Source organism: Ambystoma mexicanum, chromosome 3q, assembly GCF_040938575.1.
Source record: "Ambystoma mexicanum isolate Mex_15411 chromosome 3q, UKY_AmexF1_1, whole genome shotgun sequence".
Classification (NCBI taxonomy): domain Eukaryota; kingdom Metazoa; phylum Chordata; class Amphibia; order Caudata; family Ambystomatidae; genus Ambystoma; species Ambystoma mexicanum.
The window spans coordinates 1298627452-1298643340 of NC_090926.1; the positions used below are offsets into that span (position 1 = coordinate 1298627452).

General features: G+C 46.4%; 1 protein-coding gene across 4 annotated transcripts in view; it reads left to right on the forward strand.

Moving 5' to 3' along the window:
- The window catches only part of TRIP10 (thyroid hormone receptor interactor 10), a 530573-nt gene that overhangs the window by 340424 nt on the left and 174260 nt on the right, over positions 1 to 15889 (forward strand). For all 4 annotated transcript variants that reach the window (XM_069604418.1, XM_069604420.1, XM_069604421.1 and 1 more), the window contains 2 exons: positions 6011 to 6158; positions 6703 to 6765. In XM_069604418.1, coding sequence (XP_069460519.1) covers positions 6011 to 6158; positions 6703 to 6765 — 211 coding nt within the window. The remainder of the gene's footprint in view (positions 1 to 6010; positions 6159 to 6702; positions 6766 to 15889) is intronic.

The following is a 15889-nucleotide window of genomic DNA, read 5'->3' on the forward strand; positions in this document are numbered from 1 at the left end:
CTTCTGGACATCTGCAGGGCTGCTACGTGGAGGTCGACGCACACCTTCATGAAATTCTACTGCGTCGACCGGGATTCCAGGGAAGAGTCCTGGGTCGGCCAAGCAGTGCTGTGCAACCGGTTCGCCTGAAGGTGGGCCTGGTGAGGAGGTAAGTGTTGCTTAATGTTGAGTTTATGTAATGCTTAATATTGAGCCTTTTGCCACCTCCCGTGGTTGTGTATGTGTATACTGCTAGGTATTCTTATATTCATGAGCATGTGAATTCATGCCAGACCCCCATGCTGGAGAAGGAACAAGTTACTTACCTGTAACTGTTGTTCTCCAGCATGGGTCTGGCATGGATTCACATGCGAACCCTCCCTCCTACCACTCTGCGGCTCTTCACTTGGTCATACTGCCACTTAACGTGCTACCAAATCTGAGGATGGCTGCCAGGGGCAGGGTTTAGGGAGAAGGCATTCATTGGCTGGGGCAGTATGACCCAGAGACCAGTGATTGGTTACTGTCTTTCTTTACTACTAAGAAAGACAGATCAGAAACGAAACTGATACCGATACTGATTTTTTCTTTACCGAGGATTCCCAGCCTGACGACGGGGAATATTCATGAGCATGTGAATCCATGCCAGACCCATGCTGGAGAACAACAGTTACAGGTAAGTAACTTGTTCCATCCAGATAGACCTGTTCAAATTTATTCGTAAAATAAAATAAAAAAAATATTTCGCAACTCAAGTTAATTACTTTAAAACTAAGCCCCAACCACCTCTCCTTTCAGACATGACACTACGGAGCATGCTCAGCACACACGTGCTCATGTCCCTTCATGAATGTGAGCATGACCCGAGTATCAATGTCTTGGACCTACTCCAAGATTTCAATATTCAGCAGCAAAGTTTGAAAATAAGAGTTATCAACCAAATCGAAATGTGTACCTGTGTTTCCTAAAGACAACCTCATTGACACATTTCACCAAGCAGTCCTTAATGACATTCATAAAATGCAAGACACTTCCAAGAGGAAGAATATATGTAAACACAAGCAAAAGGCTCTGCGTAAGCTAGCATCCAATGATCACTTAATCATCAAGTCGGCAGACAAGGGTGGCAATGTGGTTATTATGGACAAAGCGGACTACATTGGGAATGGAACATCTGAACTCCCCTGGATGCTATGAGACAATGGCATCCAACCCCACACCTCACTTACGAGCTATAGTGAACACACTAGTGTCCAATTGGTATACTAGCGGTCTGATAACCGATGTGGAGAAACAATTCCTAATTGTTGGTGGCCCAGTCATGCCTACAGCCTATTTTCTACCCAAGATACATAAATCTTTCACTAAAATACCAGAAGGCAGACCGATCTTGAGTGGTGGCGGTGGCATTTTTGTGCCCATGTCAATTTATATTAATAAATGTCTTGCACCCCTGGTAAACACCATTCCTACTTTCATTCGTGATACCATGCACATCTTACACACACTCGACCAGCTTTCAGTGTTGCTAAATCTGTTATTAGTGACGCTTGATGTGAAAGCTTTATACACCTCAATCGATCATCAGCAGGCAGTTGCCAGTGTTGAGTACATTTTTCGCGAACATTCGCCTCATTCTTTGAACATATTGAGTTGGTTAAAGATTTTATTATGTGCACTTTCTAACAATGTGTTTTTTATTTAACAACACCTATTGACAACTAATAGGTATAGCGATGGGAGCTAGCTATGCTCCAGCTCTTGCAAATCTATATATGCACCACTATCAGCAGCAGATTGTTTTCTCTAATGTTACATTTCTGCCGCAAATCCATATGTGGAAAAGATATATGGACAATTTGATTCTGATTTGAAAAGGTTCTTTTGATCGTCTTAATGAATTTGTGCTTTATTTAAACACTAACAATTGGGGCATTCAATTTACACATACCTTTAGCTTTACTAGCATCAATTTTCTTGGATCTATCAATTAGCATTTCTGATAACAAATTTGCAACCAAGACTTACCGGAAGTCTTCATCAGTCAATGCAGTATTAAATGCGTCTAGTTGTCACAAGAAATCAGTCACAACCAACATACCTAAAGGGGAATTTGTCCATGCCAGACGTAATTGCTCATTAAATGAGGACTTTGTTACAAAATGTGCATCAATACGACAGCGATTCCTGGCAAGAGGTATGACAAAAGCCTCCTTGACAAAGCCGAACAGGAGGTCAAATGCATGAAGAGAAGGGATTTGCTTACTCCTAAAGAACGTTCACATAGTACACAGTCACAAACTCAAATCTATTACTATATACAATGCAGATAGTGCTAGTCTGTATAATACAGTCAAGACATTGGCGCCTTCTCCAGTTAGACAAAGATATCAGTCCATGGTTAGATGCTGCACCTACCTTCATTTACACCAAAGCCAACAATCTTGAAAACATTCTTTCACCCTCCTTTATGTTCATTCAAAAACATAAACATACTTGGCTATATCAGCCACTCAACAAAGGTTTTCACAATTGTGGGGGGTGTTCGATGTGTGCCTACGCAAATGAAACTTCTAAAATTGAATTTGGCTTTGGCCACACACAAAACGAACGCTTTCATCAACTGTAACACAAAATGTTGTGTATATTGTATTTTATGTATATGTGGACAGCGCTATATTGGCAGTACCATTCATCCTTTGAAAATCAGAATAAGGGAGCACGTGTCATCCATCTCTCAAATTGATTCCAAATACCCCCTGTCCGTACATTGGCAACAAGCCCACCAAATGGACGACAAAGCACTGATCCAATTAGCTGGCATGGCTAAAGTCACCTTTCCTCAACGAGGTGGCAACCTTGTTCTCAAATGAAGGCAATTGGAAGCCCGTCTTATCTGCCAATGCCCTACTGTTGCACACGTTCTCAATACGGACCACAAGCTATCTGCATTTTTGTGATCATGCATATCATGTATTCTTTTATTTTTTATTTTTATTTTTTAAAATAATTTTAATAATTTTTCAACACAACCAGCAATACAAACCAAACACGCAGTGCAATCCACAACTATTACATTAACATCAATTGGTCTTTGCTCACTGCCCCCCTGATCCCACCCCCCTTTACGAGCCTGTTTGACCTTCACTCTCACTATCTACTGCACGCGGCAGGGCGTCATTTTCATCAGATTCCTCTGGATCTAATATTGTTCCAAATAGTCCAGATATCAATGTTTTCCATGCCATCAGGGTACCCACTTCTTCCTCCCAAGACATGCTACTTGCCTCTTGCCATACCACCGTTTCAGCCTCCGCCCATTTCTGTAATTCCTTCTACCACACCTCCGCCCGTGGCTTATGACACTTTTTCCATCGCATAGCTATCCTTCGCTTTGCTAGCACGTACGCCAAGTCTTTTAGTTTCCCAACATGCTTCAGTTTTCGTGGCCTAGGGAACCCTCCCAACAGGCAGGCCCAGGCCGTGTCTACATATCATGTATTCTTAATAACACAGTCTTCCTACCTCCTTAAATATGTAATTTTATCCTTTACCCAATGTTGGCCATCCATTTAGTTCAATTGACCCTAGTTATGTCCATCACTTCACCAGTGCAGATAGGATTTGATCATGAATGCATAATTAGCATTCATATTATGTAGAACACGCCTGTACCAGCAGGATACATCACTACCCCAGCAATGGGTATTGATCTATTTACTTGTCCACCTATTTTTTGGCAATCATGTATATATTGGCTAACTCACTTAGCCTTGATCAGCCGCACTACATGCCTTTAAGTCACTTAATCTATGTCGGTATATACCAGACTCCATGAACTGAACTATAACAAAAGCTTGAGTCCATATGTCTGTTCTCACGCAATCCTTCAGATAATTGTCCCCTTTTTAAACCAATTACCTGGTATTTCCATCCCATCATTACGGCACCTCAATTTCATAAATATTTGACATAGGTGCCTTCTATTTAGCACAATGTCATCAGGTACCAATTATACTTTATTTTAGTGGCTTACTATCTTAATCTAGTCCAAGAAAGTACACCCAAGATGGCGGATACGTTGGCACGCACGGCCGTGCACAGCTCCATGTCAACGTATCCCTATTGTTTAAAATACACAGCAGGAGCAACGGACGGCTTGGCTCCTGCGTCTCGCACATAGCGGAAATGCTAGTAAGCTGAGCACTTGCGCGTAGACCCCTAGAGTGTTCGGAGGTTCTAAGCGTGCACATCTGACCATCTAGACGGTCTCCAGATCAGCTAATTAGTGTGTCGGTTTCGCTTCTTTTTCTGCCCGGAACAGCTGCCCGTCTACCGATACAAATATCTAATCCTCACCTTAGCGGGTCCAATGAAACGTTTAATTTAAAGCCTGCCTTGCAACAGCATATCAAAGGTACGTGCTTATGAATCTTCACAGTCCACAATATTAAATTAAGTACCATATTGGCTGCACAAAGCTGTCTCCCCTATTTGGATACAACACCAACATAACCCAATTTTCTTTGCAGAGGAGCCCACGCTTATAATTAAATTAATATCACACCAATTCATGGGTAAGTGTGCCCAGTTCTGTTGTTTACAATTTACTACATTTCCAGCAACCTATTCCTTTTTGTTCCCTTTGCCACGCAAAATTTAAAAAACCAGATGTTCTTATAATCTTTTCCCTGTAGTGATCGCAAATGGAAGTCCAGAATTAAGGTACCTTACAACGTCCTTGCACTTTATTTGACTAACTGTATGGCCAACATTGCTCCAAATGCTAATTGAGTTCCTTTCTATTCTTCCCACATTTTTCTCCTCAACCTCTGGCAATGCCCGAATTGGAAATATTTACCCCATATGGGTCGCATATCTTTTTTCTAAGAATTGTTTCACCTGTCACAATGCAATTATCAGCACTACTTTGTCGTCATATTATGGTTTTATCGGTTTCTTGCATTGGTCGGATTGGTCCACCTAACTGCTCGTTTCATGGTTGGGTCTGCTCTACGCACCACGGTTCCAATTGTATTTGATTTAATTACTGTATATCTAATATGCAGCCTCAGTAGAAGAGCCAGTCGCTCGAAACACGTGTCAGGCTGCATCATCTTTTGATTAAACTACAAATCAATTTACCTTTATACTGCGCAGTGTGTTTGCAAAACAACCCTCCTTGCAATAATTACCCTGTGGGCAACTTGGCTGGTTCCCACAACTGCATTCGCCTGCAGCCCATCCAAACCACACAAATTTACTCAGTCCTTGCGCTGAACCTCGCTGTCCTTTTTCTGCCAACCTTCTGCCTTCCCCTTTTGAGATGAGCCTGGCTGCTCAGTCACTCTACCAACGTGTTTAGTACAAACTTTTACCAAAGGTTGGGTTACCTATTGCCTAGAGGACAAGGCTGGTGTACTCTCCCACAGGGTTACTACATACAATCTTGGAAATCTGTTTTGGAAAGTCCACTTTCAGTATCTTTGATATTGACATTTTGTTGACATGTGAGCAGTCACAAATTGCATAAAGCAGAGATTGGCAGGTTGTTTTGTACCGTCAACACCCAGCACTCAGCCTGCTTCTTGTTCAGCTTGGCCTGAACAGCAGCCTTAAACTTAGGATGCAGAATTGTCAGAACAGTTACCAGGAGTTCCGCCATAAATATGCACAGTTTGAATTTAAAAATAAAACGTATTAAAGTAACAGTACAGTACAGGCTTCTGTGGGTAGGGTGATGAAGCATGGCAGCACATTATTAATGTCTCCCTTTCCCCCGCGCTCTCCTTCTCTTCATTTCTCTTTCCATTCCCCACTGTTTTGTTACATCTTCCCATCGCCTCTTACCCTTCGTCTCACTCTTTTCTTACTCTGTTTCTTTGTCACTTTCCTCACTCTACCCCTTTCATTCCTCTTTCCAACCTATACCCTGCCACCACCTGCACTTTCTATTCGCCTCTCTCGCACCCTACTCATCCTTCTCTCCTTTACCTTTGCATATCCCCTCCCCGTACCCTTCAATCCTCAGATTCTCCCAGTACATCTCCTTTCAACAGGTGGTGAAGGAACTGAATGACTTTGCCGGCCAGCGGGAGGTGGTGGCTGAAACGCTCATGACCCAGATATGCCTGGATCTGGTGAAGTTCTCGCAGGAAGTCAAGCAGGAGAGGAAGATGGTAATGCAGGAGTGGTGGGAATGTTCTGCCATGCGTCGCACAGCTCGCCTGAGGCCTATATCCTGCGTACCCTATACCTGACCTGGGCTCGGTGGCAACAATGGGCTAGAAAGTATGAGACATCACATGACCTTGGAGAGCTCCTTCCAAACAGTGGTTGCTGACCCTAGTCACCCTGGAGCGTTATAGGTCATCCTTCAAGTGCGTCCCTCTTGCTCTCCCTGCTGTTTTTGCTGCACTATGCACCCCGCTAGCTTGAAGGGTGAGCGGTCACACCAGACCCTGAATAGTCCCTCTTCCACCTCCTGCTTTATCTTGCCACAGCCTGCACAGTGCTAACGGGCCCACCTCTCCAAAGCCCTCTTCCCCTAAATATCACTTGGTTCCTTGAAACTCTGCTGTGGATGGCTAGCTCTCCCAGTGTTGGCCATCTGTGACCGTAAGTCATAATCCGTTCGCCCACCTTCCCGAAGTCCAGAACAGACATGATCTCTGCATCAATGGTGTCGTGCAAAATAATTTTGTGCATATCTTACATTTCTAGCATCTTCAAGAGGGGAGGAGAGCTCAGCAGCATCTGGAGAACAGTTTCAAACAACTGGAAGCCGTGAGTCTTATGCCCATTTTGTGTTTGTGCATGTGTATGTGTATGTGTTTGTGGTGTGCTTGATGTGCTGTAACAGATAGTACATATGCCTCAAAATGATTATTGCATTTCAGAATATTTATTTTCTTGGTGTGGCCAGGTGTAAGAGTTTTGAGTTTCTTCCAACACTGTACAGGATGGCTTCTTCTAGTCTTCAACAAATAGTCTTGGTGTTCACCAAACGTCTCTCAAAAGCCACTGTGGGCAGCATTAGGGTCTCTCTGCACTGCACCAGTGTCTCTGTGCACTGCACCAAGGGCTCTGTGCACCGCGCCACGGTCAGGGTGCGCCGCGCCATGCTCTCAGTGCGACACGCCAAGGTCTGGGTGCACCGCGCCATGTAAGGTCTAGACTCGTGGGCAACCCCTTTGTCTGGGGTGCAAGGGTGTTATGATGCATTTCTAGAACCCGACCTGGTGGACAGATTTTAGGACACCACCCTAGTTGATGAACAGGGAGCTCTGAGAGGTTAGCCAAAGCCCAATCAAGCTAGCGTGGAGAGTGGTCAAGAGTTAATTCCAGGAGCGTGAGTGGCGCCAGGGGCCCTTAATGAGTCCCCGCAGTATGGTACACAATAATTCAGTTTAGACAGCAGAGTATAAAAATCTATTTATTTGTTCTGGGCCTTATGAACACACTGCAAAATGAATCTAACAGGTAGTATTATCGCACAACACTGCTACAAATATATACAATTCACCATACATTAAAATGTACATCAGATAACTTAGACAGCAAAGCAGGTAAGTAATTTAGATGCAGTAGTCAATGATTGGAACCAAATCACAAGGCAATATCCTAACTTAAGAAGCCCAAACACTAAATTGAACAGTAGTACCCAAATTGACCTTTTACAATTGACCTTTTGCACAATTGACCTAATTATAGTGTTCCTAATTGACCTTCTGCACAATTGAACTTTATAAAATTTTAGTTATTTTATATATGTATTGGGTTGGTTTTGGATTATACATATTAGGGGATTGGGTGGGGTGTTGCAGGGGGTTTTGGATTGTGTGTGGGGTTTGCGTGGGTTTCCCACGCACATATGTCCTAATTGACCTTCTAAATTAGGTCAATTCTCCCTTGGTCAATTGTGAAAAGGTCACTTAGTATACAACCATTTGAATTGGGGCATGGTGCACAGAAGTCACAGGGGCCACAAAATGTTTGTCACCAGAACGGTTTCTCTGTAGGAAGGATTTAATAGGCTTGTGGTGGTGATAGGTTCAAACTATTTCAAAGTTCTACAACAGTTTTACCAGAGGTAAGTAAGTGGTCTCCTTTCTTCCAGACCTAATGTTAACCAGTGGCATGAGATCCGACCCAGGTTCGACTACCAAAGGTGAGTGGAATGGAGACCGGAGACAAACAGACTTTGATTTTCCCAGATGTCTTTGTGGATCGTCTGGGGCCCTTTTTTCCAGTGAGTGTTGCCCAGCAGTTGCAGGTTCCAAGATTTGTCCAGTTGAAAGGAAATGCACGATGCAACCCCTTTCGAGAAGAAATCCAGACTCCACTGATGCAGACCCCTTCAGGGCACTTCATAGGTTGGAGGAAGGCGAGTTCCAGGGACTGTCTCCGCACACAGGTGACAAGGCGTCATTCCAGTGGCTGTCGCAGCAGCTGCTCCAAGGCCAGGTTCCCTTGGGGTGGAAAGCTGTAATTAGGTGAAAAGGCTGCTTGTGGTACAGGTTGGTGACCACCAAAGGTTCTGAACTTGAATTTGGAACGACAGCGGTTCTGGTGAGGTAGCCCACGAGAGAATTGATCAGTCCACCGAGTAGTCCAGTGACACTTCTAAAGGCTCTGAAGGGCTAGATCCTTGAGAAGGCGTCGACTAGCTCGTCCCACTAGTCCAAGGGCTGAAGCACCTATAGGGTGGACTACTGGCAACCAGACCAGAAATCATACTTCTTTGAGGGGAAAGGCTAGGCGCACCTCTTGCAAGGATAGCAAGGTTTTATTTTTCAAAGAAAGAGAATGGCATGCCACTAGGGGCATTCTCTCACGAGTGCCATGGAGCTCACTGGTTAGTACTGCTCACTGCTTTAAGGTAAAGCACTTCAGCTTAAGGGCAATTGTCACAAATGATGCAAGCAACATACATTACTAATTCCCTGAGCTCATTAACCCTCCCCTATATACATACCACTCGCTCCATATGGGATGCCAAGTGATTGATCGTTATTACTTTTTAGTCAATCCCCTGCCACGTGGCCTCTTGTCTTGTTACTGATGGATCCCAGGAATGTGTTTGGATCCCTACTTAAGAATGCTCTTCTCTTCATGTGAAAGTCACGTGATGTACACCTGGTAAATCGTACATAAGCTCAGTGGATACTCTCGAGGACAAACCCCCACTATGACTCCCGGTTATTGATCTAGATTTGTTATCCTCACCCTGTGCACCCCGTAGTACAAATCACAAGACATCCTGCTCTGTGATCCCCTCTTGGCAGCCTCCCCCTCGCTAGACCTTAACCTGGGCTATGCTAGGACCACACTAATCAGTCAGAATTCTAATGGTGGGCATGTGGTAGTTCAAAAGGAGTGACCAGTATCATGGGGGCCCAGGGCCCTAAATCTGAATAGGGCTGTTTTGGCAGTGCAAGACCTCTGCCCTGGCTTCCACAAGATCGTCCCTTAGAGAGGGAAGTAGCCCTGCTCGCGCTTGGCTCGACACATTCCTTTCTAGTTGCATAGGTCTGCCTCGTGAGACGATGAGATGGTTATTTGTTTGGTGTGAAGGTCTTTTCATCTGCAGCCTCGGCTGGAAGCTGGGATAGAAACGTGTATTGATGCCGGAATGCTACGATGTACTACTGGTGGGAGGTGCAAGTACGCCCGCTGGCCAAACACCCAGTACATGTCCATCAGTGCTATGTCTGGAATGTACAGAGTCTCATTGATTGCACCTATTTTTGGTCTACACTGGGAAGCTGGCAAGCCCTGGAAAGCACAGTTGATATTCTTCTGGTGCTTGCACATCCACAGGATTTTATCTAGTCTCAACCCGCGTTAGCTTTGGAACATACGTGTCCCATATTGTGGTGCATTTGTTGTTCACTTGTCACAATATTTTTTTTAACCAATCTGTTTATTATTTCATAAGAGAAAAGAAAACAGACACAAGCCTAGGTACATCTTGAGCACAATACAGTAGAGTCTTAGCCCATAGTTCGCCTCAGGCCCTTCTCGGCCAGGGTGCCAACAATCTACATCGGTCAGCAGGCAGATTCAGGGTGAAAACATTCTGACCGGTCCATTTCCTCATCCCTCGACCACCCACCTCCCCCATATCTTTAAAAACGTTTGGGGACAACCCCTTGCTCTGTACACTCTCATGTCCAGGGCTGAGCAGCTGTCCATTTCTTCTCTCCAGGGCTGAGCAGCTGTCCATTTCTCCTCTCCGGGGCTGAGCAGCTGTCCATTTCTCCTCTCCGGGGCTGAGCAGCTGTCCATTTCTCCTCTCCAGGGCTGAGCAGCTGTCCATTTCCTGCCACCCATTGGCTTAGTTTCGGTCGCTCTGCAAAGCCCCAGGATGCTGCTATCCGTCTCTTGGTCAGCCCCAGTGCTACCGCAAGGAACAATTTCTCATATTTTGTGAATTCAGTGTCCTCCCATATCCCAAACAGAGCCAGTTTCGGTCCTATACACTGGACAGCTTGCGCACGCATTTCCCCCAGAAGACTTGAATCTGTACACAGTCCCAAAGTGTGTGGTAGAAAGTACTGCCTTCCCTCTGAGACATACATCGCTTTCCATCATGCCCCACCTGGCCAGTGCAGTACAGGAGCAATATACCCTGTGGAGGATCTTGAATTGGATTAGCCACAGCCGTGCCACTATTCCCACCTCCTTCAGGAACATTGGAGCCTCCACTCATGCTATGGTTCCAACTGCCCCAGGTCCCACTCCCATTTCTCTCAGGCGGGCAATTTCTGTGGCCCCAAATGCCATGAGCACCTGATACAATGTGGACGTGACCTTGGAGGGAATACCCGATGGGGACAAGTTGGCTTCCAGAGGGGAACTCTTTGGGACCTCGCCCAGACCAGGAAATTGGGCACTCATGACGTCTGTTATTTGTGCATAGTGGAATGTCTCCCCTGCCAGCAGGCCATATTGTCCTTGTAAGGCGTCCCTCCTGTATCATGTCTGCTAGCATGTCTATGCCCTTTGTCGCCCAGCTCTCAAAGTACCCCATCTTCCCGAGCTCCGGTAGGTGCATGTAATGACAGATGAGCTGTTTAAAGGTCGGCTTTCCCACCCACCGAATTTCCAGATGCGCCTGTGCCCACACATGGCACGTGTGGCGCCTCAGCCCAGGGGGTGTCCTCTCCTGTCTTGTCCCCCCGTACAGTACCTCTGTAGGTGTCCGGTCTATCATCCGCCTACACTCTGATGTGATGTTGCGGAGCGAAGGGTCACTGTGTAGGTACTCATTCATGACACCTAACTGTGCTGCCCAGTAGTACCTGCGCAGGTTTGGTAGGCCTATTCCCTCCCTCCCTCCCACACTAACTGCTGTAGCGTTCTCAATGGCACTCGTGGTTGTCCCCCCCACCCCCATCAGGAGCACCCGCAGGGATTCCTCGATTTCTACAAAGACCGTCTTTGTAATCGGGAGCAGGGTGTTCTGCCGGACGTAGAGGCACTTGTGGAGTGGAAGCATCTTAAAAAGTGCTGCTTTGCTCAAGAGGGTCAGTGGGAGGGACCACCAATGTGTGATGATCTGTGCTAACTTATTCCCCACAGGGGAGAGATTTAGTTGGTTGAGGTGGATATCCAGGTGTTTGAAGCCAGATGCTGCTATTTTGTATGAGCATTCCTCCGGAAGCATTGACACGGCCCCTTGTACTGGGAAGAGAACTGACATTTGCTAGTTTATTTTGAGCCTGCTAAAGATTTGGTGTGCCTGCAATATTTCCGTTACCGCCGGGCACAAGGCCCTCGGGTTGATCATGTATATTTGTATTTTTGAATGTATAGTGTGTACAGAATGAACCGAACCGTATAATGGCGCAGATGGAACATTATTCGAGGCGAACATAGCTAAACCCAAATACAAGACTGCAGAGAGTAAAGGGGCCTATCTGAACAGGAACGTTTTCAGTGCTCTATGAAATTGATAAAGAGAGTTAAGAGTTCTCAACTCCAACGGTAAAGAGTTCCTTAGTTTTGGACCAAATACTGAAAATCTTCCGTCTCCCAGGGTCTTGTGCACCGAATGGGTTACAGATAGAAGATGAAGATCACTAGAGCGCAGTTGTCTCACGAGACAGTATGGGTGGATCAAATCTCTCAAATATTGAGGGGCAGTTCCATTAACACATTTAAAAACAAGGCAAGCTGCCTTGAATTTTATGCGATCCTCTATCGACAACCAATGCAAATCACGGCGGAATGATGATACATGAGCAGTTCTGCCCAATATGAAAATCATCCTAACCACCACGTTTTATGCTTTTTGGAGTCTATGGATCTGTTTAGCTGGAATTCCCAAGGCACAGACCACCGCAGCACGGTCTTCATCGGGGATATAAGGGAGTGCTTTTCGTAGGAGCCTCAGGATGAAGTGTACTGCCTGAACCTTAGCTCTCACTTGACCCTCGCTGCCCAGGTTATCTTGCCACACGCATCCCAATTTCTTTACTCTTGAGACTAATTTTAAGCTTTTTCCCAAAAGCGTTGGAATAGACCATTCCATGGTGGCAGTCAGCAGATGTCTAGGACCGAACAAAATGAGTTCAGTCTTAGATGCATTAAGTTGAAATTGGTTTTTGGACATCCATTTACTTACTTCATCCAGGCACGGCCCCAATTTGCTGTGAGCTTTGGCAAAATGAACCACCCTAATGAAGATTTGGGTATCATCCGCGTAGGAATTAAAATTTTAACCCATAGCGTCTAAAAATCTCCAGAAGGAGCCGGATATATAAGTTGAACAACAACGGTGAGAGGGATGACCCCTGTGGGACTCCACAATTCAGTCTAATTAGATCTGAAATAAACTCCACCAGTTTCACCTGTTTTTGATGATTAGTCCGGAATTACCAAAACCAGCCGATGGAATGGTCCGAAACCTTTCCTACCTCTTGCAATCGCTCAAGGAGAATAAGATGATTCACAGTATCGAAGGCTGCGGATAGATCCAACATTACCAAGAGAGAAAGTTCTCCCTGGTCCGCGGTCTTTAACAAATCATCCTGAACAGCAAGGCGGGCGGTCTCGGTTCCAAAGCCAGGTCTAAAACCTGATTGGAACTTATCCAGTAACTGTTGATGATCCACAAATTTCTCTAATGGACCAGTAACCACCTTTTTGAGAATTTTTGCTGGCTACGGGACCCCAGCAATAGGACGATAATTCTGAAGAGAATTAGGATCCAGTGTTGGCTTTTTCAATAGGGGAGTAATTGTCGATTTCTTCAAACAGTCAGGTTCGATCCCATGAGTGAATGATTTATTGACATAATTTGTCATAAAGGGGTTCAGATCCTGAGCAAAGGGTTTGACTACATATGCCGGAAAAGGGGATAAGGAATCGATAGTGGCTTTAAGATTCTCCAACAATTGATATGTAACTTCTTCAGATACTAGTTGAAAATCAAAAGTAGGTTGGGGGATGTATATCATTCGAAGTGGCCACAGTGGAAGTGTCAGATAATACCAATGAGTTAGAAGCGGAGGCCAGAAGAATCTCAGCCTTAATACCTTCTATCTTATCGACAAAACATGAGTTAAAGAGATTAGCCTGCACAGTTGAATGATCAATTGGCAATTGGGTTATCTTTACAGCTGGGGTTGCAGAAATTGGAGACAATAGAAAACAGTTCCCTCGGAAGATTACTAGCGGCATTAATCTTTTTCCCCAAGAACTCTTCCTATGCCTGGAAGATGGCCAATTTATAATCCAATATATTAGGTCATTTGTGTAGAGGGAAACCCTGTACCCCACGTCCCTCCCCCCCCAGCCCCTCTCAGGGCCATTTGAATCCCACCCACTCCGGGCTTTCCCTAAGCTGTATCACTAATGGTTATATCGCTAGTATGATCAGCAGCTGGTCAGGGGACAACCCTGCCGCGTGCCCCGTCCGATAGTGAAGGCTCTGGAGGTGATCCCGTTCACTCTCATCACCGCCGTTGGGGCAGTGGCAGTGTATAGTAGGCAAACACAGGCAAGGAAATGTTCACCGAAGCCCATGTGGCCCATGATCTCCCAGAGCGAGTCGAACACCTTCTCAAAGTCTATGGCGAGGAGTGCCAGTGTGTCCGGTATTTCGGTTGCATGTTCTATGGCGAGTTGTACCTGGCGCAATTTCATTTGCATGGATCTAGAGTGCAGAAACTCACATTGGTCCGGGCGTAATGACGAGCGGATTACCCCCACCAAGTGATTGGCCAGTACTCGAGCTAGGATCTTCGCCGCCCCATTAATTAGTGATATTGGCCTGTATGAAGGTACTGTTATGGATGCTTACCAGGCTTCGAGAGGACCACTATGTTAGCCGGTCAGGTGGTAAACTCCTATCTTGTCTACACTGTAAGAAGAGCCGGTGCAGCAGACAGACTACCTTTTCCCCCATTCGCTACCATGTTTCGACCTGGAACCCATCAGGCCCTGGTGCTTTGCCTGACTAACTGTGCAAGCGCAGATGAGATTTCATCCTCTGATATATCCGCCAACATGCCCAGCGCCTGTTGCTCAGTGAGCCTCAGGAGAGGTACCTGGTCCAATACATTCGGCGCGCTCCCTGCGGGGCCCCTCTGCCCGGGTCTATATAGCAACTCGTAGTATTGCGCAAAGGCCTCAGCGATATCTGCATCCTTAGTCAGTTCCTCTCCTGTGGTGTTGCATAGGGTACGCACGTATCCGTCCCTTTCTCCCTCCTCTCAAGCCAGGCCAGCGTTTTGCCCACTTTATCCCAGGCTTCATGGATTTTGCCTTGCTTTGCCCAGTGTGCCTCCCTGGCCTTGTCCATTTCCACATTGTGCAGTGTTTCTTGCGCCATAACTAGTGCCGCCTTGGCCTCCTTTGACCACGAGGAGAGAAATTCCTCCTCCTCCTCCTCCGCCTGTCGTGCTACTCTTTCTGCCCCTTCAACCTCCTGTACATGTGCCCTGCGTTTAGCTGCCACCATTGAAAGCGCCCCCCCACGTGAGAAACCCAGGGGTATTCTCCCATTTGGACCCAGAGAACAGACAACAACTCACTGACAGCAGGCTGCCCCCTTAATGAAGTCAGGCAGGGTCAGGCAGACACAATCCTAATCACACACCTGCTACCCATTAACATCACACAGGTGTATAGAGGGAATCGGGTGGTGAGGAAAGGTCAGTTGCTCTTGGGAGCAGAGGAGGAAGTCTGCAAGGCTGAGTCTGGCAGAGGAACACTACCACAGACACAAGCACAGCAAGGAGCAGGAGGGAGCAGAGGAAGATCACTTGAGCTGCAGAGACCCTGGGAGACCTGGAGGAGTAGTGAACCACCACAAGGAGAGGCTGCAGTGAGGAGAAAGACCTGTACCTCAAGGAGACAAATCCAGGGGCAGCTTGGATCTCCACACCAGCGCTCTTCCCCTCTGAGCGGCAGGTGATGAGGCCCTGACCTCAGCACACATTCCCATTGAGACTCCTGCAACTCCCGAAGACAACAGATTGCCGTTTCGGCGAGCTTGAGGTAGGAGCAAAATATACTGCAGTGCATTCTGGGACTGGAATACCCAAACTGTTTCTTGGGGGGGGGAAACTGTAGAAGGGTTTGCACCCAGCAGAGGGAGACCCTTACAGCATTGTGGAGAAAGTCTGAGCCGGGAAGAGGGGGCCCTGGGGACCTGTGCCTGGCAAAGGAAGACCCTGAGAGCGAGAAGGTCTGAGCCCGGAAGAGGGGGACCTGAACTGTAAGGAAACCCAGTGAAGGACCAGCAGCAGAGTGGTCCGGCGCCACGTGGCCGTTCATTTGAGCAATTCTGGTTAGTCCCTTTTGTTGAAACTGCAAATACCAAGAGGCCCTAGGGGAGGCCGGTGTAAGAAGTCAAGTGGTCCAACAAGGGGTGAGCAAAACCCCATGTATAGTCAAA